The sequence below is a fragment of the Balaenoptera acutorostrata genome, chromosome 10, assembly GCF_949987535.1.
Source record: "Balaenoptera acutorostrata chromosome 10, mBalAcu1.1, whole genome shotgun sequence".
NCBI classification, from domain to species: Eukaryota; Metazoa; Chordata; class Mammalia; order Artiodactyla; family Balaenopteridae; genus Balaenoptera; species Balaenoptera acutorostrata.
The window spans coordinates 40,622,041-40,647,807 of NC_080073.1; the positions used below are offsets into that span (position 1 = coordinate 40,622,041).

The 25,767-nt window shown below is 39.9% G+C and overlaps 1 protein-coding gene and 1 non-coding gene across 6 annotated transcripts in view; one reads left to right on the forward strand and one right to left on the reverse strand.

The window, feature by feature from the left end:
• The first annotated feature begins 316 nt into the window (after window positions 1-316).
• The window catches only part of SMARCC1 (SWI/SNF related, matrix associated, actin dependent regulator of chromatin subfamily c member 1), a 192,668-nt gene continuing 167,217 nt past the window's right edge, over window positions 317-25,767 (forward strand). For 4 of the 5 annotated variants that reach the window (XR_009009515.1, XM_057554907.1, XM_057554909.1 and 1 more), the window contains exons 1-2: window positions 318-565; window positions 7,883-8,002. Coding sequence is in view for 4 of the 5 variants with exons in the window: in XM_057554907.1 (XP_057410890.1) it covers window positions 371-565; window positions 7,883-8,002 (315 nt within the window). In the remaining variant the exon portion in view is untranslated. Of the gene's footprint in view, window positions 566-7,882; window positions 8,003-25,767 lie in introns of all 5 variants that reach the window. The other variant, XM_057554908.1, reaches the window with a different exon arrangement.
• LOC114236175 (U6 spliceosomal RNA) lies at window positions 22,981-23,082 on the reverse strand. Its single transcript, XR_003622181.1, has one exon. It is a non-coding gene; the product is annotated as a U6 spliceosomal RNA (small nuclear RNA).

Consider the following 25,767-nt stretch of genomic DNA (forward strand, 5'->3'; position numbering starts at 1 on the left):
GACGATGACACAGAACCTCCGTGCAGTAGTAGATTGCATAACGATTCGACGCAGGTATCCGGGAAACAGCCACACACTCAGAAGCCGAAGCTGGGGGGCGGGAACTGTGCGCTGTCCTACAGCCTGGCGGAAGAGGCGGGGGAGGAGCTCGCCCTAGGCCCGCCCGGAGAGAGTGCTGCGCATGCGTATGCGTGTGCCCTCGTCAGGCGCCGGTCCCGAGAAGGGGTGGGGCCGGGCCTCCGTGCCGGAAGGGGGCTGACTGGGCGGGGCCGGGAGGCGGAGGTGGCGGCTGCGCGCGCGCGTGCGAACGAGGAACGCCGCGAGGGCCGGGGCGGGGCGGGCTGGGCGGTGGGGACGACGTACGGCGACGATGGCCGCGGCGGCGGGCGGCGGCGGGCTGGGGGCGACGGCGGGCGCCGCGGGTCTGGGAGGCGCGGCGGCGGCCGCGGGCCTGGCAGTTTATCGGCGGAAGGACGGGGGCCCGACCAGCAAGTTTTGGGAGAGCCCGGAGACGGTGTCCCAGCTGGATTCGGTGCGGGTCTGGCTGGGCAAGCACTACAAGAAGGTGGGTTCGCGCGCTCGTAGGGTCCGGGAGGCCACGCGACGGGGGCCGGGGGCGGCTCCTGGCCTCGCGGGCTTCTGGCCGCCCCTCCCCCCGCGCGCCACGAGGGACAACAAAGGCAGGCGCAGGGCCCGCCACGCCCCCGCGGTGCGCTCTCGGCGTCCGCGCGCCCGGGACTCCACTGGCCCTCGGAGCTCCGCTCTTGGGAGCCCATGCACCCCGGGCGAAAGCCCCTGCCTGCTCCTGCAGGAGCAGGTCGAGCTCAGCGACCCGGAGGGTGTGAATCTTACTCTTGTTGGCTGCTTTAGGTGTGTGAACAATGATTATTAAAACTGTCTGAGCCAGAGGTGTAAAAGCGGCAAGTTTTGTTTAGAGACTAGTCTTCAAAGTCAAGTGAGGTGATTAAGGTTTTACTACCTGCTGTTGGTATGCTAAAGACGGACTATGGACGATTGTACTCGGACGTTGGTTACAGCAGGTTAATATAATTACAATATTCATGAGAACTAATATTAAAAAATGACGGTTTTTACTTAACTACTTCTGGTTATGTATAGTGGGGGTGCAAGAGTTAATGTTCACTTGTGGCTAATGTGAGGCCTTCCCTGAGAACCCCATTCATGTTAGATCACCCCGCTTCATATCACCTTTGTTTTCTTCATACCACTTTTTGAGATTATTTTCATTTACCTGTTTGCTCTACCTTTGGAATGTAAGTTCCGCTGAGTCAGTGGTATTAAAAGTTGTAAGTTAGTCTCTTGTTTATAACAAATATTTTTTTAGCTTCCCCTTTATGTAACTACTTAGGAATGACTCCCTTAGAAGGTGTAAGGACGCGGACTGCCAAAAATACTCTCTTTGCCCCCAAATTTCCGGAACACCCTTTTCAGTTCTCTACTTCCCCCGTTGTGGACCATAGCCCTGGGGCAAGGACCTTGTTAGGCCTGTTCACTACAACGTGTCCCGGAACATGTTTGATCCTCATTGTCTCGCCTTTAGTAGTTGCTTAGTAAATATTTGTTGGAATGAATGAAAAGATAGTCTAGGAACCTACTCATTTGGGGTGTACAGCGCAGTGGAGCCTATCAGCTTTTGGAAGTTGTTAGGCATGGGCAGGGATCTTGGGTTCTTTTGCGTTCCATTGTGGTACTTTAATAAATGACCATTTCTTATCTGAGGTTTTAGGAAGTGAGAGGTGATATATATTTTTAGTTACAGTATATTTTTTGATTCTTTGACTTTTTCCCCCCTGAAATTTTGCAGTCACATTTGGGATTGTAGCTTTTTCTCATTTACATGTAGGTAGACAAGAATATTGTTTTCCCTTGTACAATGGTAAATTGGTCACTTTTTTGGTGTTGGCAATAGAGCTTCTGGTAGTAGCTAAGGGAATTGAGTATATTTATATTATTAAAGTATTGTTTATCATGTGCCCTTCAGCCAATACTTTGGATCTTAAGTTAATATACCTTAATGTATTTATTCCCCCCAGTCTGGATTTTTTACCCCAGTTTTATTGAGATATAATTGACATATAATATTGTATTACTTTATCAATGTAGCTTTAACAAAGAGAAATAGGCGGAATATTCCTTTGGATAGCAAGGAAGGGAAAAGAAAAAGGGAAATACAGTAATAGTAATTTCTACCTCTCCAAACTCTGTGCATTTCTTTGCGCCCAATTTTAAGAGGGCAGCTTTAGGCTTGGATAATCTTTAAAAGATTTGTTTGGGTGGGTGAGGAAGTGGCTGTGAGGCTGATTGCAGGATTTGTCCCAAAGTGTTGAAGACAGTAGGCTAGTGTTGGCTCAGTGTGCCTGAGGCCTTAAAGACAAAGTTAAAGTTAGGTTTGACCTCTCAGTGTTTCATAAAGCTAGAGTGTGTTTCTTGGGCCTACGCAGATTAAGAATTGTATATCCCTTGGGCCTGACAGTCAGAATCCTATCAGCCTCTGAGAGTGGTGTTGGTGTGGTGAAAATATTTACCAGAAGGTTCTTTGCTTCCTCTGTACAGGATATATCTCTACCTGGTATACACATTGATAGGTTTTAACTAAACTTTTCTGTTGCATTTAATAGTGTGTTTTCAAATTCATAAATCTCAGCAAATAAATGAAATAAACATGACGTTGATAGTAGCATTTTTATTGATGGGTTTATGTATGCACTCAGTGAACAACTGAGCATCCATCTTACCCAGGCATTTAAAACATAAGTTACTTAAATCCTCACAGCAGTTCTGAATGATAAGATATTATTTACTTCATTTTCCACATGAGAGACACCTGAGGGTGGAGATTTAAGTAACTTCTCTAAGAATTACAGTTAGGAGTGGCAAATTTGGAATTCAAAGGTCTGCCTGGCTCCAAACCCCCCCCCCCCCTTTTTTTTTGGCTGCACATAATCCCTCTCTTTAAGGAACTGACAGTGTTGTGGAAAAGATAGACATAGGCACCTACTTATAAAACCCAAGTGATTTCAAATTAAAAGAGAACTTCCTTGTATCGTTTTTGTCTTCTGAATGCCTATAGGAGGTGCTCAGTAAATATTTGTTCCATGAATGAACAGATTAACTAGTATAGAAATCTGTTTATTTAGGCTTTGTTGATACATTTGGCTTAGCAGTACAGAAAGGAGAGTGAATACTTTTTGACTGGGATGAGCTTCAGCTAGCCAAAGGAGTCCAGAGGAGGTGACCACTTCAGGTACGCGGAAGCTGAAGCACAGAGAGGTTAACTGTTTGCCTGAGGTTGCATTTTCAGTCCACTAGCAGTGCGGAAGCTTGTTTATCTACCTAAGCTGCCTGCTTTGTATTACTGGGTGCATATCTTTCATCCTAACTTTTAAAGATATGTTTCTATCCATAGTTCAGAGTGATTTTCAGATGATAAAACCTTGTGAAGGTGAAGTATATCTATAAGCCATTAAGTTCCCAGGTAAGTTTCTTCCCGAAGTTTGGCTTGCCCCTGAAACAAGATTTAAGATTTTAGGATGATTTAAATAAAGATGCTTTGGATTTAACAAAGATTTCTAAAATAGAGTAGATTGCCCAAGGAAGGCATTTCAGTGCCCTTTACCTAAAGTATTTAACAGTTTAAGACTTTTTTTTTCCCAGATGGGACATCTGCTACAATAGAATTGTTTATGGATAAGTTAAACTTTTGATACTATATTAATGTCACAGGGAATATAAAGCAGATTTATTGATAACAACTTTCTAAACATATCCTCCTAACTTTCTTAATCAGAATACTTTGAGACTAAAAAATTTTTTGTTGTCTTAAGTAAAACATTCTGTTGAACTTTTTTTTGATCAAAAGATAAAATTTTTATGACTGAAGTAGTCTATATAATTATTAATTTTTTTTCCCTTTAATCAGGATTCATTATTTTGAAAGCTATTAAGAACTTTTTATGTTTAGGTGAGATTTTTGGAAGCAGTTGAAATGAACTTATGTCTGTATGGGATAGTGGAATGAGCATTACGTTAGGTTGGAAGACGTGAGTTCAGTACTCTTGGCTGCTAATTGGTGTCATTGAGCAGGTGACTTGATTTCCATGTTTTAATTTTTCATTTGTAAGTTGGGAGTAAGACTGTGACTCCCATAGACAGTTGTTCGAATCAAATGAGATAGTCCTCGAAGGTAGGATTATATAAATTTGAGGTGGTAGTGATACTTTTGCCATGTATCATTGGGTCCCCCTGCTTCATTCTTATTCGTTAAATAGAATGTTACTCTTTGAAATTTTTATAAGTCGATTTAAAATCTTATAGTCGTACATTGACTGCCTTTTGAGAGGGTATGAATCTGACATTAATTTATTAATGTCAGATTAATTTATTAGTTAAAAGTGTCATCTCTTGCATACATTTTAATGTTTGATCATTTTTGTGGGTGATTTGGAGAAAGTAAATGGAGTTAAAAATGTTTTATAGTTTAAAAATTGGATCTTAAAATACCTAATATAATCATTTTGATTGGGCTTTGCACCTGGCCATCTTTATTCTGAAACTGTAGGGTTGTCCACATGAAATCTTTCTCATTCTGAATGACAATAAATGAAGTGTGTAGATAGTAGTGAAGTTTAGAATATATACAAAGCTATGTATGTAAGTCATTAAAAATTACTTTTTGCCTGGAGGGTTGGTTTGTTTTTCTCCGAACAACCTTCCTCCAAATGGTGTCTTTCAGGTTTAGGATTTGGCGCTGTTCAGTTGTCTGCAGGTATATGAAAAATAAAAAGTTACGGTTATTAATTTTTCACGTTGCTTTACCATGTGCGGAAAAACTTGCAGTACATTATGTGATTCTTTTGAGAAGCTTGTACTTATTAAAGATTATAAAGTTATCTTGTGGGTATGTACAACATACTTTGCCAGTTCTGTGGGTTAGACTTGAAGAGTTTATTCCTTATTAAAGATTATACTATGTTGAGTATCACTGATTACTTTCAAAATTGAGTGTTACTTATTAAAGATTTACTATGTTGAGTAAATTGGAAAAAAAATCTGATGTTTTAAGTTTTCACTTGAAAGTTTATAGTCCTCAGAAAAGTAAACTTGGTTTTTATGGGAATTGGCATTGTAGGAAAGGGGAATTGTAAGAAGTTTTTAACATTTAAAAATTGCTTACCTGGTTTTTAACTTCTAAATTATAATAAAATTTGTTCTTTAACTGAGATATATGATAATATTTGAAGTGGATTTTTGAAAAAAAGTCCAGTGGTTCTTAAAGTGTAGTTCCCAGTCACGTAGTGTCATGTGGGAACTTGTTAGAAATGCAGATTCTTGGGCCCGACTTATTGAATTAGTAAGTGGGGCTAAAACTTGAGAACCATTATTTTAGACTAAGAGAATTGACATCTTACGTGCTTAATTGTATGAAACTTGTTTCCAGTTATTGGCTCGTGTCTGATATACTTGTTTCACTTTGTGGCCTTAAGGAAATGTGTTTTTACAGGACACCTTTAAATTAAATAAAAGGAAGCTATCTGTAAGGACAAAAAGGAGTAGTCTACAACAGGGATAGGCAGACTTTTTCTGTCAAGGGCAAGAGTAAATATTGAGGCTTTGCGGGCCATGCAGTCTCAGCTGCAACTGCTCAACTCTGCTCTTGCAGGAAAGCAGCCATAGACAATGTGCAAATGAATGAGTGTGCTGTGTTTTGATAAAACTTTATTTATGGACACTGACATTTGAATTTTATGTAATATTCATGTGTCATGAAATATTATTTTTCTTTTAATTTTTTCCCAGCCATTTAAAAAATGTAAAAACCATTCTTAGCTTGTGGGCCACACAGAAACAGGCAGTAGACTGGGTTTTACCAACCTTTGGTCTTGGGGATTTCATGTAAAATAAAGCATTCCGGACTTCCCTGGTGGTGCAGTGGTTAAGAATCCGCCTGCCAATGCAGGGGACACGGGTTCGAGCCCTGGTCTGGGAAGATCCCACATGCCGCAGAGCAACTAAGCCCATGTGCCACAACTACTGAGCCTGTGCTCTAGAGCCCGTGAGCCACAACTACTGAGCCCGCGTGCCTGGAGCCTGTGCTCCGCAACAAGAGAAGCCACGACAATGAGAAGCCCCACTCACCGCAACTAGAGAAAGCCTGCACGCAGCAACGAAGACCCAATGCAGCCAAAAATAAATAAAATTAAAAAAAAAAAAAAGCATTCCAGCAAAATACCAGTCTTCAGCAAAGTTAACCAGTCTTCAGCAAAGTTAACTGCATGCTGGTTGTTCTGTTTAGAGTGGAAAGCTAACATACCTGAACAAATAAAAATTTGCGAGGATACTAAGCTCTAAGAAGAATTGCCCTTTTATATTATGCTCTGTTTTTGATTGACAGTAGCACATCTTGAGAGCCAGTCAACTTAAGGCATAGTAATTAATGGTAGACTGTGTAGCTCATATTTTGCTGTATATGTATCCCTTAGACTTTATTTATTGCAATAGAAACATTATCTTGAAATGTTGGGTGGTACTGGGAAAGAGGTTTTTTCCAGGAAGAAAACTTTTAGTTTTTTTATGGAAGGAAGTATAGATGTTTTTTCCTGCTCAAAATTGGAGGTTAGAAGAAAAAAAAATGATGGCTTTTCAAAGTGATAGTGAATGCTTAATACTAAGTTAAATTTTTGCATTTAATTGAACTCAGTAATTTATGCTTTCCCTGTCACGTACCCTTTATCTTTCCTTGCTGTAATGCTTGCTTGCTGTCTACCACGAATTTGGCCTTCTTGACGTTATTCACATTAGCATGGATAACTTTTCATGTACGTTTGTTTTAAAAAAATTTTATTGTGGTAAAAAACTTACAAAATTTACCATCCTAACCATTTTTAAGTGCCTACACATGTATTTTTTTTAATGCATAAAAGCAACCATTTTATTATGCTTAGAGTTCCTGTGTGTCTGGAATTTGGATGGGCACAGTAAGGCCAATTGTCTCTGCTCAGTGGTGTCTGGGGCCTTGACTGGGGATGTTTGATGATTGGGGGTGACCTGACAGCTGGGGGCCACAATCACCTGGAATCATCTTTACTCATGTGTCTGGTGGTTGTGCTGTCAGTCTTCTGAACAGCAGCTGGGGCCTCTCCATGTGGCCTCTCAGTGTAGCCTGGGCTTCCTCAGTATGGTGATGTCAGGGTGGTTGGACTTCATTGTTGTTCAGGGCTCCAAAGGTGGGTGTCCCAAAAGAACTATATGGAAGCTGCATGATTTTTTTTTGATTTATCTTCAGAAGTCACACAGTATCACTTCTGTTGCATTTTAATGGTTTTAAGCGAGTCACTAAGGATGGTCCTGATTCAATAGAGGAGGGCCATAGATCCCCACCTCTTGTTGAGAGGAGTCAAAGAATTTGTGGACTTGTTTGAAAAACTGTAACACAGTTGGCTCTCTGGCCACATGCGAAATATAGTGGCCAGTATGTCTCATTCCATTATATTAGGTTGGCCAGAAAGTTCGTTCGGGTTTTTCTGTTACATCTTATGGAAAAACCTGAACAAACTTTTAGGCCAATTCAGTAGCATCAGGCTCAAGTTTGAGGTCCAGGATCTCACCATCTAATTTAGGTCCAGGTGCAGATGAGATGACACTTGGGTTTGGTTTCTTGGGCATAGTATTTCTCATTCTTAAGATCTGTTAACTGAAAGGATATGTTATCTGTCCCTCCCCACGGCTCCCAGTATTTGTTTATGTAAGTGTCTCAGACACTTAAAAATCTGCCACCAGGCCGGTACTTAGGTACTGGGAAGTAAGCTAACATTGTCTTCTGCACAGTTGTCCCAGTTTTTGAGTTTCTGTCTTTATCTTGCAGTATGTTCACGCGGATGCTCCTACCAATAAAGCACTGGCTGGGCTGGTGGTACAGCTTCTCCAGTTCCAGGAAGATGCCTTTGGGAAACATGTCACCAACCCGGCCTTCACCAAACTCCCTGTAAGTACATCAGCTTATCACACTGGAACATCTTCAGTTTCTGTACTCTTGGGTGCAGCCTACAGCTCTTTATTTTGATGTTGCTATCCTATAGAATAGGAAAAAGGAGGAATCGCTACAGAATTTTAGCTATAGGACATTATTGCTTTTGAACTGTAGGAAACATCTCTTTCAGGAGTCATTTAAAATTTGCATTAAACATCACAACAATTATTACCTAGACTTAACTGTTAACATTTTACTATGTTGTAGTTTCTTTATTGTCTTACTGTACTAAGTCTTTTCCATTTTTTTCTCCTGATTCAGTTCTTGTGGCTAGAATGTTGTTTCTTGGAATTTTTTTATATTTTGTAGGTGGGATTCTTCTGAGCTTATGTGAGAATATGATTCTGCTCTCCTTGCAGTTGGTATTTTGACTGAAAGTTTGGCTTGGTATAGAAATAGTGGGTTATGCCTTATTTCCTTTTGTAATTTGAAGGTTTTGTTCTTCTCTTAACATTTGATTTTGTACAGAAAAATCTGATACTACTTGTTGATTTTCCCCCTTTTTTTAATTTTTGAAATTTTATTTATTTATTTATTTATTTATGGCTGCATTGGGTCTTTGTTGCTACGCATGGGCTTTCTCTAGTTGCGGCGAGTGGGGGCCACTCTTTGTCGTGGTGCGCAGGCTTCTCATTGCAGTGGCTTCTCGCTGCGGAGCACGGGCTCTGGGTGTGCGGGCCTCAGTAGTCGTGGCATGCGGGCTCAGTAGTTATGGCTCGCCGGCTCTAGAGCGCAGGCTCAGTAGTTGTGGTGCACGGGCTTAGGTGCTCCGCGGCATGTGGGATCTTCCCGGACTGGGGCTCGAACCCATGTCCCCTACACTGGCAGGCGGATTCTTAACCACTGCGCCACCAGGGAAGTCCCTGATTTCCCCTTTTTTAATACTGATTTTTAAAATTCATAAATATGTCTAGTTGTTATAAGTCATGATCTGAAGACTCAGTTTTGTTTCTTTGGCTCAGGGAACATTCAGTCTGTTAGCCTTCTCTGCCATCCTGTATTTCTTTATATTTTTGAACTCTGATTGTACAGATATTAGATTTCCGGGAACTACCTGTGCTATGTTTTCCCATAATTTTTGTCTTTCATTTCTCTGATTCGGATTTTTGTAGTTTCCAGTCTGCTGTTTGTTGCCTCTACTGAATTTATTATTGGTAGACCTTTTATAAATCTCAAAAGCTTTTGATTTGTGTGTGCTTATTTCATCTCTAAACTTTTTGTTTTAATAACTCACTGATTTCTCAGATATAATTGAGAATAAAAAATATGGTTTTACTGATATTGCAGTAAATCTGTTCATTTCACTTATGGTATTTTTGCTCTCCAGACATTTATTTTCATTAAGTCAAATATATGGACGTTATTTTGTTGAATCACGTTGGGAAGTTTTCTCCACTTGTAGGTGATAAAGGATTCCAGCCATGTGTTGTTCTAGTATTTGTAGAAGAACAAATTTCTACACTATTTGTAGGTATCATTTTTTACATGTAACTCTGTTATCCATCAAGAATTTATCTTGATATTCATTGTGAGCAGTGGATCCAGTGCTCACAAAAAAAAAGAAAAGCAGTTTTATCTTTTTTCCATATGATTATCTGGTTAACCCAACAACATTTATTAAAGGGTGCTGCTTTTCTGCACTGATTTTTTTAAGATTTTTTTTGATGTGGATCTTTTTTTGTTAAATTTATTTTATTTTTGGCTGTGTTGGGTCTTCGTTGCTGTGTGCAAGCTTTTCTCTAGTTGGGGCGAGCAGGGGCTACTCTTCGTTGCGGAGCACAGGCTCTAGGCGTGTGGGCTTCAGTAGTTGTGGCACGGGCTCAGTATTTGTGGCGCATGGGCTTAGTTGCTCCGTGGCATGTGGGATCTTCCCAGACCAGGGCTCGAACCTGTGTCCCCTGCATTGACAGGCAGATTCTTAACCACTGTGCCACCAGGGAAGCCCTGATGTGGACCGTTTGTCTTTATTGAATTTGTTACAGTATTACTTCTGTTTTATATTTTGTTTTTTTGGCCGTGAGGCATGTGGGATCTTAGCTCCCTGACCAGGGATTGAACTAACACCCTCTGCATTGGAAGGTGAAGTTTGTTTTCTTTTCTTTTTTTTTTTAAATAATGTTTGTTTTTATACTGCTTTTATTTTATTTTAAAAAATATTTATTTATTTATTTATTTATTTATTTTTGACTTAGTTGGGTCTTAGTTGCAGCACGTGGACTCTTCCTTGTGGTGCGGGGGCTTCTCTCTAGTTGTGGCATGTGGGCTCAGTAGTTGCAGCACACGGGCTTAGTTGCCCCGTGGCATGTGGGATCTTAGTTCCCCAACCAGGGGTTGAACCCACGTCCCCTGCATTGGAAGGTGGATTCTTAACCACTGGACCTCCAGGGAAGTCCCTTCCTCACTGATTTGAGTTCAGCAAATATTTAGCATTTGATTATGTGCCAAGTTCTAAGAATTCAAGGAGTAATACAGTGTATTGTTGGTCTTCAGGGGACTTACTTACCCTCTGGTGACCTATATGAATAGAGCCTTTGACTTTCCTCATCTCAGGAAATGTTTTCCAAAGGAAAGGACATTTGAACTGAGTCCTGAAAGTAGAGTATGAGTTCTTTAGGGACATGCTGGAAGATCGGATTTTCAGGCAGTGATAGCAACATATAAAAGCCTAAAGGCTTTTTTTTTTTTTTTTTTCCACACACACACACTGTATTTTATTTTTACAAGAGATAAATAGACTGACACCAAGCATTGTACATGGATGACCACAACAAAAGCAACAATGATTGCAATTACCAAACATGAAACACACTCATACTATGTCATAATATTGACATTCAGTCCAGTAATCCTCCACTGTAACAGCTCCTTTACTTTGCAGTGAAACTTGATTTGTATATTCTTTGCCTCTGAGTCCTTGTGGGATTTTTTTTTTTAATTCAGACAGAAAGTCACAAAAATTATACTCATCCTCATCAGTTCACTCAGTCCCATGTAATTAATTTTTTTTTCATCTTGATCTTTTGTTAGCACTTTTATGAGTTCATCAGTTTTTCATTAGAGTTCTGAAAATGCTTATTCATTCAGTTCAGCAGTACAGTCAGTTACCAGAAACCTGTACTTGTCAGAGTCTTTTCCATGAATTTCTTGAAGATGAAACTCTTTTATAGGAACATATTTGCAGAATCGTCAGAGTACACCCAGAACTGTCTGTAAATGACAAAAGACTTAAAAATGACCATGGTTAAAGATTTGATGAAAGTTCATAATAATGCAGTTGACAAGAAAATTAGTTATTTCTGAGATATACATTTTAAAGTAATAACTAGGATTATTACTTATAACAATATACCAGAACATATAAGATTTTTAGAAGTTTCCTGTAATGTCTGAAACATTTGTATTAACATATTTCCATACATATTTCCATACAAATACAAATATAAGATTTTTAGAAATTTCATGTAATGTCTGAAACATTTATATTAACATATTTCCATACATATTTCCATACAAATACAAATATAAGATTTTTAGAAGCCTAAAGGCTTTTAATGTAGTTGCAAATAGTTCAACAGGGTTAGAACTGAGGACAGTAGGCAGAGATATGGGCCAGAATCAGTCATAAAATGACAGGTTTACTGTGTTAGAAGTGTGGCTTTTATCTTGAAAGTGATTGGGAAGCACAGCAAGGGGGTAGAACTTAGTGATTTTTTTTTTTTTTTTTGTCTGTATGGTGGGTGGGTTGTGGGGCTGAAATAAGAAAGAATTGACTGGGATGACTACACTGAGCAGATTCCTTTCTCACTAAGGTGGAAGCCAGAGTATAAAAGCAGGTTTCTGGAGAAAGGTACTCAGTTTAGTCTGTGTTGAGGTTGGCTCTCCTGTAGGTACCTCAGGTTTAGAAATCCTATAGGTAGTTGGAAATGAGATCTGGAGTTCTAGAAAACAGGTTGAATTAGAGGAAGAGATTAGGGAATTACCGGGTACTGGTTGAATTCACATTTGCAGAGCAAGATCATTCCTTTTATTTTAATTATTTTTTAGCTAATGCTTTCAAAATACCTATTTTTTTAAAAAAAATAATTAGTTTATTTATTTTTGGCTGTGTTGGGTCCTCGTTTCTGTGTGTGGGCTTTCTCTAGTTGTGGCGAGCGGGGGCCACTCCTCATCGCGGTGCGCGGGCTTCTCATTGTCGTGGCTTCTCCTGTTGCGGAGCGCAGGCTCTAGACGCGCAGGCTCAGTAGTTGTGGCCCACGGGCCCAGTTGCTCCGCAGCATGTGGGATCCTCCCAGACCAGGGCTCGAACCTCTGTCCCCTGCATTGGCAGGCAGATTCTTAACCACTGCGCCACCAGGGAAGCCCCAAAATACCTATTTCTTAATATGTGATTTAAGTTATATGTATGTGTAGTATATTAGCATTATAGTAAGTACATGCATATAGTTTATAAATACATTGTTAGATATTGAGGTACTTGCTCATTTTTTAACAAATGGGAACTACTCCACTGGATAATCAGCATATTTCATTTTCTGAACTATGTGACCAATTGAGGTTTTTGGGTAACTTAAAATTAATTGAAAGTAAAAATTTGCAAGAATAGTATAAAGAACTTTCACTTTCATTTAGAATCACGAAGTTTTAGCATTTAACCACATTTGCTTTAGCATTGTCTTTTTCTCTATGTCTTTGGGCATATTATTCTGAATCATTTGAAAGCTCCATGTTCCTTTACCTCCAAATACTTGAGTGTTTATTTTGTGTTCTCTTATATTATCAACTGGATTAGAGTTATCAAATCAGGAAGTGGTTGAAGTTTTCATCATTTAAAACACTGTAATATAATACTTATAGATTACATTTTATCAAGTATAAAATCATTTAGAATAAAATTTACATGTAGCTTTATATGAAGTATTATATGTAAGGTGATTCACATTGTGTTTTTGGTATTTCTAATTAGGATTGTATGAGTGTCTTAAAAAATAGTATTTACAAGGGACTTTATTTGTGGAATATTTAACTCCAGGGAAGTAAACCATTATTGTTTTTCCAGATTTTAAAGATTAGAGAAGAATATTTTTAGGAATAAACCAAAATTAAAAATAATTCATGACTTAGTGCCAGTGGGACCAGATATACTTCTTTTTCTCTCAGAATAGTGTTTAGCTTTTTTCCAAATGAAAGGGATTGATAAAATGTGTAATGGTGTAAAACAAAAATCGAGGAGAGAGACAATAAAGCAGAGAATGTTTTAGTGAAACATGTAAGCTATTTACATAAAAAGCTTTTTTTCCTGAATAAATTGGACTGGTGTAGGAGTTCACTCTTTGGGCTGTTTTTTTTGAAAATCAAAATGGAACTTTATGTACTAACTTCCTAAGTCATACTGGATATTAAACAGCTGGCTCAACATAGGGTAGGTTCTATCTAGTGCTGAGAAGTTAGAAAGATTTAGGGGGAAAAAGTACTTTGTAAGGCTAAAAATATATTGCATAGGTAAACATAATATGAATTGAAATATTTTTTACCTCCACAAGTAAAAATTCTTGTTATTCCATAATCCCTTCAAGGCTTAGTACATTTGCATGCATAGCACAAACATAATTGTAACTACAGGCTAGACAATTTTGTATTCTACTTTTTATATTTTTATTTTATTTATTTACTAAAAAATTTTTATTAAGAGTATAGTTGATTTATAATGTTGTGTTAGTTTCAGCTGTACAGCATAGTGATTCAGTTATATATATACATATATCCATTCTTTTTCAGATTCTTTTCCCATGTAGGTTATTATAGAAAATTGAGTGGAGTTCCCTCTGCTATACAGTAGGTCCTTGTTGGTTATCTATTTTAAGTTCATTTATATCATTTTAAAATTTTATTTTATTTTATTTTATTTATTTATTTATTCATTTTGGTTGCCCTAGGTCTTAGCTGCGGCATACAGGATCTTCATTGCGGCATGTGGGATCTTTAGTTGCGGCATGCGGACTTCTTAGTTGCAGCATGAGAACTCTTAGTTGTGGCATACATGTGGGATCTTGTTCCCCAGCCAGGGATCGAACCTGGGCCCCCTGCACTGGGAGCACAGGGTCTTAGCCACTGGACCACCAGGGAAGTCCCTATATCATTTTTTTAAATTAGATTGCACATATGAGTGATATCATATGATATTTGTCTTTCTCTGTCTGACTTACTTCACTTAGTATGAAAATCTCTAGGTCCATCCATGTTGCTGCAAATGGCATGATTTCATTCTTTTTTTATAGGTGAGTAATATTCCATTGTATATATATACCACATTTTCTTTATCCATCCACCTGTCAATGGATATAAAGTTGCTTCCATGTCTTGGTTATTGTAAATAGTGCTGCAGTGAACATTGGGGTGCATATATCTTTTTGAATTATGGTTTTCTTCAGATATATACACAGGAGTGGGATTGCTGGATCATGTGGTAGTTCTAATTTTAGATTTTTAAGGAACCTCCATGCTGTTCTCCATAGTGGCTGTACCAATTTACATTCCCACCAACAGTGTAGGAGGGTTCTCTTTTCTCCACACCCTCTCTGGTATTTATTGTTTGTAGACTTTTTTGTTTTTTTTTTTAAATGGCTGTGTTGGGTCTTCGTTTCTGTGCGAGGGCTTTCTCTAGTTGTGGCAAGTGGGGGCCACTCTTCATCGCAGTGCGCGGGCCTCTCACTCTCGCGGCCTCTGTTATTGCGGAGCACAGGCTCCAGACGTGCAGGCTCAGTAATTGTGGCTCATGGGCCCAGTTGCTCCATGGCATGTGGGATCCTCCCAGACCAGGGCTCGAACCCGTGTCCCCTGCATTGGCAGGCAGATTCTCAACCACTGCGCCACCAGAGAAGCCCTGATTGTAGACTTTTTGATGATGGCCGTCCTGACTGGGGTGAGGTAATACGTCATGGCAGTTTTGATCTGCATATCTCTGATAATTAGTGTGTATCCTTGCCTCCTTCGTCATGTGTTAATTGACCATAGGTGCGTGGGTCGTATTCTATCTTTTAAAATAGATCATAAGGGGACTTCCCTGGTGGCGCAGTGGTTAAGAATCCGCCTGCCAATGCAGGGGACACGGGTTTGAGCCCTGGTCCGGGAAGATCCCACATGCCGCGGAGCAACTAAGCCTGTGCGCCACAACTACTGAGCCTGCGCACCACAACTACTGAAGCCCGAGCGCCTAGAGCCCATGCTCTGCAACAAGAGAAGCCACTGCAGTGAGAAGCCCGTGCACCACAATGAAGAGTAGCTCCCACTGGAAGCAACTAGAGTAAGCCCACATGCAACAACAAAGACCCAATGCAGCCAAAAATAAATAAAATTAAATCTTAAAAAAAATAATAAAATAGATCATAAGGACCTATGTTTAAAAACAGCAAAGCTCTAAGATCTAGAAGACTACTAGAAGATCAAATCAGAGTCTAAAGAAGTTGAAGATTTTAATTTTAAATACGTTGATGTTTATAAATATGTTCAAGATTTGCAACTTGTCAACACTTAAAAAATTAATTATCAGGACTTCACTTATGGTCCAGTGGGTAAGACTCTGTGCTCCCTATGCAGGGGACCCAGGTTCAGTCCCTGGTTGGGGAACCAGATCCTGCATGCATGCCGCAACTAAGAGGTCACATGCCGCAACTAAGAAGTCCGCATGCCACACACAACTAAGAAGCCTGAGTGCTGCAACTAAGACCCGGCACAGCCAAAATAAATAAATAAATATTAAAAACGTTTTTAAAAATTATCATTTAATTTGCAACTGTGACTCTGCCATTCGCTAAATTTCAGAGTGGAGAGTCTGTCTTTTGGAACATGGGACTATAAAGAAGAATATGAGTATTGTCTATGTATGGGAAGTTAGCCCTTTAACTTTGTAGCTTAGAACTCTGATGAAAGTGGAATACAGGCAGACATTTAAGTGAATCGCATGGGACAGTTACTTCGTGGAGCAAGCACTTAGTTTCCTTCTTTTAAACTTATTTTAAAGTATAACATACAGAAAATGAATAAAGCAGATGTTGACATAAATAATTCCAAAGAGAACACCCATTTAACCACAACCCGGGTTAGAAATAGAACATTAACACCAATCCAGAAATTCTTATGTATTCCTTCCCCAATTAGAAACCCTTTTTTCCCCGAGTTGTAGTCTTTTCTTTGCTGTCCTTTGTATGTATTACTGTGTTTGTATGTGTCTCTGAACAAGATAGTGTAGTTTTGCTTGTCTTTGAGTCTTTCTTTTTGTTTATTTATTTATTTATTTTTGGGCTGCGTTGGGTCTTTGTTGCTGCGCACAGGCTTTCTCTAGTTGAGGTGAGCGGGCGCTACTCTTCGTTGCGGTGCTTGGACTTCTCATTGCAGTGGCTTCTCTTGTTGCGGAGCACGGGCTTTAGTCACGTGGGCTTCAGTAGTTGTGGCTCACGGGCTCCAGAGAGCAGGCACAGTAGTTGTGGTGCACGGGCTTAGTTGCTCTGCGTCATGTGGGATCTTCCCAGACCAGGGCTCCAACCCGTGTCCCCTGCATTGGCAGGCGGATTCGTAACCAGTGCACCACCCAGGAAGTCCCTTGTCTTTGAATCTTACGTGAATGGAATCATATGTATTCTTTTGTGCTGTGAGCCTTAGTGGAAGTATTTGCAAACATGAAAAAAGAAATTGAGCCAAAATGGGATAGTCCAGCGAAATGCTCAGTCATAATCCTGTAGATAAAACAAATTACTGTAGAAAAAAAAATAAGTCTCTGAAAAGTGTAATTAGGTAGCTTCTGGCTCTTGTCATTCACTGCCAGCAAGGGCAGTGAGCCTAAACGATCTAGCATGATCAGTTAGAGGTTGGTGGACTGCAAGGTATGGGCTGTTGTGTTGCAAGCCTGGACCTGTATGCCAGGCAGAGGACACGCTGGGCCAGGTGTTGACCAGGGCTCCAGAAAACTATCAGTATATGACTAGTGTTAATGGCAGGCCTGTAGTCCCGTCCATACCATGTGGATTCAGTAGTAGAAACCTTAGTTCACTGATATCATATTTCTCATTCATTTGGGTGATGTTTTATTTATTTATTTATTTAAACTTATTTCTTACTTTTTTTCATTTCCCTTTTTCTTTTCCCATAACGTTTCCCTCTCCAGCTGTGCCGAGGTATGATTGATGCACAGTAAATGTACATACTTAATATATAATGAGTTCAGATAATGAACATTTCCATCAACCCCAACAGTTTCTTCATAATCCATCTCCTTTCTACTTGTCTCGAGGCAATCACTGACATACAGATTCATTTACAGTATCATGAAATATATGTTAATGGATCCCACAGTATATATCCTTTTTTTCTTGCCTTGCTTCTTTCACTCAGCATACAGATTTTGAGATACGTATCATCTGTGTTGTTCTATTTATTGATAGTTTGTTCCTTTTTATTGTTGATTAGTATTCCATTGTAAGGTTAAACTACTATTTATTTATCCTTTCACTCTTTAATGGAATTTGGGTTTCCAGCTTTATAAGTAAAGCTCCTGTCAGTGTTACTGTCCAAGTCTTTCTGTGGACATGGTTTCATTTCTCCTGAGTAAATAGGTAGGAGTGGAATGTTTGGGTCATATGGTTGGTAACATTGAACTTTTTAAGAAACTGTCAAACTCTTTTCTGAAGTGGTTGTATCATTTTAGATACCATCCAGCAGTGTATGAGTTCCAAGTTCCTTTGCATTTTTTCCAACAGTTGTTATAATTAGTCTTTAAAATTTTATGTAAAGCATTAGATTCCACTACATATCCATGGAATTTGCATAATGACTAATGATGTTAAACATCTTTTTATGTGCTTGTTGACCATTTGTACATCTTCTTTTGTGTGTTGCCTATTTAAATAACTTTTTTTTTGATCCTCGAGACCACCCCCCACATTTAGCGAGTTGCTAGAAGGACTCATAGAACTCAGCATATAGTTACATTCAAAACTAAGATTTGGTACAGTAATGTAGTAAGTATACATAGCCTGATTACAAGGGAAAAAGACACAGGTGTAGTCTGCAGGAATCCATGCTGCAGGCTTCATTATGCTCTCCCTCATATGAGGGGGTCACATAGAGTGCACTCTTCCCCCAGCAGTGAAAATGTGGCAGCACGTATGCAGTGTTTCTGTCCATGGAAACCTTTTGCCTAGCACATACTACAGTTCCAGACTCCCAGAAGGAAACCAGATATCACAAACCTCATTGCTTGCATGAATAGTCTAGGCACAGTGAACCACTCTTCTTATTAGTTAACTGTTGACTAGTAATACTCTGAGAATCAATTCGTAGGTGCCAGCCGAAGACCAACTAGCAAGCAGGCATTACTGAGGATAGAAATCTCAGGCCTGCTGTGTTCTTTTCTGCACAGTTCTTTTTTTTTAAATAAATTTTTTTAAATTTGTATTTTTATAAATATAAGAATATAAATATATTTTTATTCTGGATACAGGTTCTTTATGATATATATATTGCAAAATTTCCTCTCAGTTTGTGATTTGACTTTTTGTTTCTTACCAGTATCTTTGTAAGAGCAAAAGTTTTAAATTTTGATAAAGCCCAATTTATCGATTGTTATGATTTGTGTTTTTTGTGTTCTAAGAAACCTTTGTATACCCCAAAGTTGCAGATTATTTCCTTTATTTCCTTCTAGAAATTTTATAGATTTAGGTTTTATATATATTGGGTTAATTTTTATGTTTAGTGTGAAGTAAGGGCTGAGGTTTTCTTTCCAGTGTGGATATCCAGTTATTTTATTTTATTTTATTTAAAAAATTTTTTACATTTAATTTTATTTATTTTTTTATACAGCAGGTTATCCAGTTATTTTAGAGCCACCGTTTGTGTTGAATTGCCTTGGCACATTGGTTGAAAATCAGTTTACCAGATGTGTTTGGGTCTGTATCTGGATTCCATTTTCTCCTGTTGATCTAAATGTCCATCTTTTTGCTCATACTAACTTTTTGATTACTATAACTTTATAATATTTCTTTTTTTCCTGATCTTTATGCTTTCTGTTTCTTTTTCTTGTGTCACTGCATTGGTTAGCACCTCTGACTCATTGAATAGAAATGGTTAAGGCAGGAATTCACACCTTATTCTAGTTCTTAGTGGAAAAACATTGTTTTGTACTGTTAAGTACAATGTTAACTGTAGGTTTTTCAAGTATGATCTTAATTTAGGTTGTGGAAATTGTCTACTATTCCTAGTTTGCTGAGAGCTTTTATTGTGAATGACTGTTGAATTTTGTCTTGTGCTTTCTGCATCTTTTGAGATGATCAGAAAGTTTTTCTCCTTTATTTTGTTAATATGGTGAATTTCAGTCATTCATTGATTTTCAGTTAGCCTGGTATTCCAAAATAAACTCTGTTTGATTATGATATATTATCCTTTTTATATATTACCAGGTTTGATTTGCTGGTATAAAAGTTTTCTTAAGATTGATTTACTTCTTCCTTGAATATTTCATAGAATTCACTAGTGAAATCATTTGGGCCTAGAGTTTTCTTTGTGGGAAGATTCTAATAACCAATTCAGTTTCTTTAACATATAGGATTAGATTCTGTTTCTTGTGTCAGTTTTGGTGAGTTGGATTTTTCAAGAAATTTGTTAGTTTCATTTAAATTAAAGTTAACGTAAATTTCATACCATTCTCTTACCTTTTTTATAGCAGTTGTAGCTTCACAGCAAAATGGAGTAGAAGGTATGGAGATTTCCCATATACCCCCTGCCCTCACATATGGGACATGGCCCTCCCCCATTATCAAAATCTGGCTTCAGCGTGTACATTTGTTACAGTTGATTGAACTTAACATTGACACATCATTATCATCCGACATCATAATTTACTTTAGGGTTCACTCTTTTTATTTTATTTTTATTTTTGGCTGTTTTGGGTCTTCATTGCTGTGCGCGGGCTTTCTGTAGTTGGCGGCGAGCGGGGCTACTTTTCGTTGCGGTGTGCGGGCTTCTCATTGAGTTGGCTTCTCTTGTTGTGGAGTGCGGGCTCTAGGCACGCAGGCTTTAGTATTTGTGGCATGCGGGCTCAGTAGTTGTGGCTCGCAGCCTCTAGAGCGCAGGCTCAGTAGTTGTGGCGCATGGATTTAGTTGCTCCGTGGCATATGGGATCTTCCCAGACCAGGGCTCGAACCCATGTCCCCTGTGTTAGCAGGTGGATTTTTTTTTTTTTTATAATTTTGGTATGTTGCTATTTTTTTAAAAAAAATTATTTATTTATTTATTTATTTTTGGCTGTGTTGGGTCTTCGTTTCTGTGCGAGGGCTTTCTCTAGTTGCGGCAAGTGGGGCCACTCTTCATCGCGGTGCGCGGGCCTCTCACTATCGCGGCCTCTCTTGTCGTGGAGCACAAGCTCCAGTCGCGCAGGCTCAGTAGTTGTGGCTCACGGGCCTAGTTGCTCCGCGGCATGTGGGATCCTCCCAGACCAAGGCTCGAACCCGTGTCACCTGCATTGGCAGGCAGATTCTCAACCCCTGCGCCATCAGGGAAGCCCCTAGCAGGCGGATTCTTAACCACTGCGCCACCTAGGAAGCCCCTTGGGGTTCACTCTTGGGGTAGGGCATTCTACAGGTTTTGACAAATGTATAAATGTCATGTACCTACCATTACAGTATCACACAGGATAGTTTCACTGCCCTAAAAGTCCTTTTCCTGTTCATCCCTTCTTCTCCCACTAACCCCTGACAACCACAGATCCTTTCACTATTTCCATAGTTGTGCCTTTCCAGAGTGTCATATAATTGGAATATATAGTATATAATCTTTTCAGGTTGGCTGTTCTCAGTAATTTGCATCTAAAGTTCCTCAGTGTCCTTTCATTGCTTGCTAGCTGTTTTCTTTTTAGCACTTAATAATATTCCATTCCTCTCCAGCATTGGGTTTTCTCAGTGTTCTGGGTTTGGGCCATTCTAATCAGTGTGTAGCTGTATCTCATTATTTCAGTTTGCATTTCCCTGATGGCATATAATGTGGAGCATCTTTTCATCTCCTGCATTTTTGAAGAACAGTTTTTCAGGACACAGACTTTTTGATTGACAGTTTTTCTTTGAGCATTTTATTTTATTTTATTTTTTAATTAATTTATTTATTTTTGGCAGCTTTGGGTCTTTGTGCAGCACACGGGCTTTCTCTAGTTGCATCGAGCGGGGGCTACTCTTCCTTTCAGTGCGCAGGCTTCTCATTGCCATGGCTTCTCTTGTTGCGGAGCACGGGCTCTAGACGCACGGGCTTCAGTAGTTGTGGCTCCCGGGCTCTAGAGCTCAGGCTCAGTAGTTGTGGTGCACAGGTTTAGTTGCTCCGCGGCATGTGGGATCTTCCTGGACCAGGGCTCGAACCCATGTCCCCTGCATTGGCAGGTGGATTCTTAACCACTGCGCCACCAGGGAAGTCTCTCTTTCAGCATTTTAAATAGCTCCTCTTGTTGCTTTCTGGCCTCCATGGTGTCTGAGTAGAAATTGGCTGTTAATCTTATTGACAGTTTCTTACATATGGTGGGTCATTTCTTTCTTGCTGCTTTTAAGAGTTTCTCTCTTTTTTTTTTTTTATAATGATAGTTCCCTATTTCTTTTTTTTTTTTTTTTTTAATTTTATAGCTACTTTATTTATTTATTTCTTTATTTTTGGCTGTGTTGGGTCTTCGGTTCGTGCGAGGGCTTTCTCTAGTTACGGCAAGTGGGGGCCACTCTTCATCGCAGTGCAGGGACCGCTCTTCATCGCGGCGCGCGGGCCTCTCACTATCGCGGCCCCTCCCGTTGCGGGGCACAGGCTCCAGACGCGCAGGCTCAGTAGTTGTGGCTCACGGGCCCAGCTGCTCCGTGGCATGTGGGATCTTCCCAGACCAGGGCTCGAACCCGTGTCCCCTGCATTAGCAGGCAGATTCTCAACCACTGCGCCACCAGGGAAGCCCAAGAGTTTCTCTTTGTCTTCTGAAATTTTGATTATAATATGTCTTGGTGTGGATCATTTTGAGTTTATTCTGCTTCAAGTCTGTTGAATTTCATGGATGTGTAAGTACATGTCTTTCATCAAATTTGGGAAGTTTTGGCCATAATTTCTACATGAATTTTTTGTTCTTTTCTCTCTTCATGTGTATATTGGTAAATTTGATGGTGTCCCACTGGACTGCCAGGGAATTCTCCATTCCTCTTTTACTTTTATTAGAAGATGTAGTGTGTATTTTTACCCAGCGTTTTTAGTTCTTTTCAGCTGGAAGGTTGGTCTGGATACTTAGCTCAGCATGTTTTCTATAGCTTTTTTTTTTTTTTTTTAATAAGAATAAAATTTTGGGCTTCCCTGGTGGCGCAGTGGTTGAGAATCCGCCTGCCAATGCAGGAGACACAGGTTTGAGCCCTGGTCCAGGAGGATCCCACATGCCGTGGAGCAACTAAGCCCGTGCGCCACAACTACCGAGCCTGCACTCTAGAGCCTGTGAGCCACAACTACTGAGGCTGCGTGCTGCAGCTGTTGAAGCCCGTGTGCCTAGAGCCTGTGCTCCACAAGAGAAGCCACCACGATGAGAAGCCTGCACATCGCAACAAAGAGTAGCCCCCGCTCACTGCAACTAGAGAAAGCCTGTGCGCAGCAACGAAGACCCAACACAGCCAAAATAAATAAATAAATAAAATAAATACATTTAAAAAAAAGAATAAAATTTCATTTTACTTTATTTTTTTTATTGAAGTATAGTTGATTTATGCTGTGTTAATTACTGCTGTACAACAAAGTGATTCAGTTATACATATATACTTTTTTTATATTCTTTTCTGTTATGACTTATCCTGGGATATTGAATATAGTTCTCTGTGCTGCTGAGTATAGTTCTCTGACCTTGTTGTTTATCCATTTTATATATAAAAGCTTACATCTGCTAACCCCCCCAAAATATGGAACACTTCACAAATTGCGAGTCATCCTTGTACAGGGGTCATGCTAATCTTCTCTGTATTGTTCCGATTTTAGTATGTGCTGCCACAGCAAGCACTCCTGTAATTTTTTTTAAAGCATTATTTTAGGTTTTGGAGATCAGCACTAAAATATGGTTGTCTTTAATCTGACTTCAGTCAGAAGTCTTGATAGACTTTAAAACCAGTTGATTTTGCCTAAAATAAAGCTCATTCATTTCTTTTTTTAAAAAATTAACTATTTTTTGGGCTGCGTTGGGTCTTAGTTGCGGCACGCGGGATCTCTACTTGAGGCGCGGGCTCAGTAGTTGTGGTGCACGGGCTTAGTTGCCCTGTGGCATGTGGGATCTTAGTTCCCCGAGCAGGGATTGAACCCACATCCCCTGCATTGGAAGGTGAATTTTTAATTACTGGACCACCAAGGAGGTCCTTCATTCATTTTTTAAAAAATTTAATTTAATTTATTTATTTTTGGTTGCATTGGGTCTTTGTCAGTGTATGTGGGCTTTCTCTAGTTGCGGCGAGCAGGGGCTACTCTTCATTGCAGTGCGTGGGCTTCTCATTGTGGTGGCTTCTCTTCATTGCAGAGCATGGGCTCTAGGTGCACGGGCTTCAGTAGTTGTGACATGTGGGCTCAGTAGTTGTGGCTTTTGGGCTCTAGAGTGCACGCTCAGTAATTGTGGCGCATGGGCTTAGTTGCTCCACAGCATGTGGGATCTTCCCAGACCAGGGCTCGAACCCGCATCCCCTGCATTGGCAGCTGGATTCTTAACCACTGTGCCACCAGGGAAGCCCCCTCATTCATTTTTTTCTTTTTTTTTTTTAATAAATGTATTTTATTTGTTTATCTTTGGCTATGTTGGGTCTTCATTGCTGCGCACGGGCTTTGTCTAGTTGTGGCAAGTAGGGGCTACTCTTCGTTGAGGTGCTCAAGCTTCTCATTGCAGTGGCTTCTCTTGTTGGCGGAGCACAGGCTCTAGGAGTGCGGACTTCAGTATTTGTGGCACACGGGCTCAGTAGTTGTGGCTTGCGGGCTCTAGAGTGCAGGCTCAGTGGTTGTGGTGCATGGGCTTAGTTGCTCCACGGCATGTGGGATCTTCCCAGACCAAGGATTGAACCTGTGTCCCCTGCATTGGCAGGCGGATTCTTAACCACTGCACCACCAGGGAAGCCCTCATTCATTTCTTAAATTGAAATAATGTAAGATACCGAATCTCCACCAAATAGTTTCTTGAACCAGGTGTTATGGGAAGAGCCCTGAGCTTAGGAATTAAATAGCCATATCCTACCACTCTGCAACCTTGTGTGAAGGCACTTCGACCTGTAGTACCATTTCTGGGAACGTGTTCCTTGCCCTGCTGATCCCATGGCATAGTTATTAGAATCATATGATGTGTGATAATAAAAGCTCTTTGAGAAATTAGAAGTAGTATGTAGTACTTTAAGACATAAAAAGTAGATTGCTGACTTGTCTAGCAAAAGTGTTTTTGGTAAAAGTAAAAATGTAGATGTAAGGCATACATATTATTTAAACATTTATTATGCTAGTTTGCTATCAACTCCAGCTCTTAAGGAAGGCCCCAAAGAGCCACGTCTTCTTGTTTCTCTTCAACTTATGTTCCAGAGATAGTGTATTTTGTGTAAATGAGCTGTGAACCTGAGAACTAACAGAATGCTGTAGTGCCCTTTGAATTAAAGCCAGATTTTTCAGTTGAACATTGATAAGACTTGCTTTATCTTCTTACTCACTGCAGGTGTTTAGTATGTATTTATTGGTTGATGTACCTTTGCTGTGTTGTTAGTAACTGTCTCAAAGACAGGGAGAGTGGAAGGCTCTTTAAAAAAATAAGCTAGAGAACCGAACCGTATTTACTTTCTGAAATTGAGCTTTTCTTAAAATATCTACAAAAATGTAAAGCTCAGTACGGACTGATTTTAAAGCAACTATCAGAACTCAGTGAAATGATTATTACTCTTCAAAAGGAAATATGTTGAGATTGGTACACATAGTTTCAAGGGACTATCATTAAAATATTTGGAATTGATTTTCAAATTGTCATAGGAACTTATATAGGGTTTTTATATCTATCTTTGGTGGAATGTAATGAATACTTTAAGGGTAAAATTTGTTGTCAAAGCCAGTTCTAACAAATAAGGTCATGTGATTGAACTGTGTAGTACTATTTTGGGACATTTTAAACAAGTCACAGTCTGTAGGCTCTCTCTCACTGATACTTTGGAATTTCTACCCATTAAGTGTGACTGACTTCATGGCAGGAATTCTCATGAACTTGGTCAGTCTGGTGTAGAGGAAAGGATGGGAGTTTGAGGACTGTCACTTCAATGATCTGTTTCCTTTGTTTGAGTCAATAAACCATGCTTTGTGCTAAATAAATTTTAGGGAAGGGCTTCCCTGGTGGCGCAGTGGTTGAGAATCTGCCTGCCAATGCAGGGGACACAGGTTCGAGCCCTGGTCTGGGAAGATCCCACATGCTGTGGAGCAACTAGGCCCGTGAGCCGCAATTACTGAGCCTGCGCGTCTGGAGCCTGTGCTCGGCAACAAGAGAGGCCGCGATAGTGAGAGGTCCGCGCACCGCGATGAAGAGTGGCCCCCACTTGCCGCAAGTAGAGGAAGCCCTCGCACAGAAACGAAGACCCAACACAGCCATAAATAAATAAATAAATAAATAAAATTAAAAAAAAAATTTTAGGGAAAAGGAAGTTAATAAGAAAAGGCTTAGAGTCGTCAGAAAAAGGAGTTGG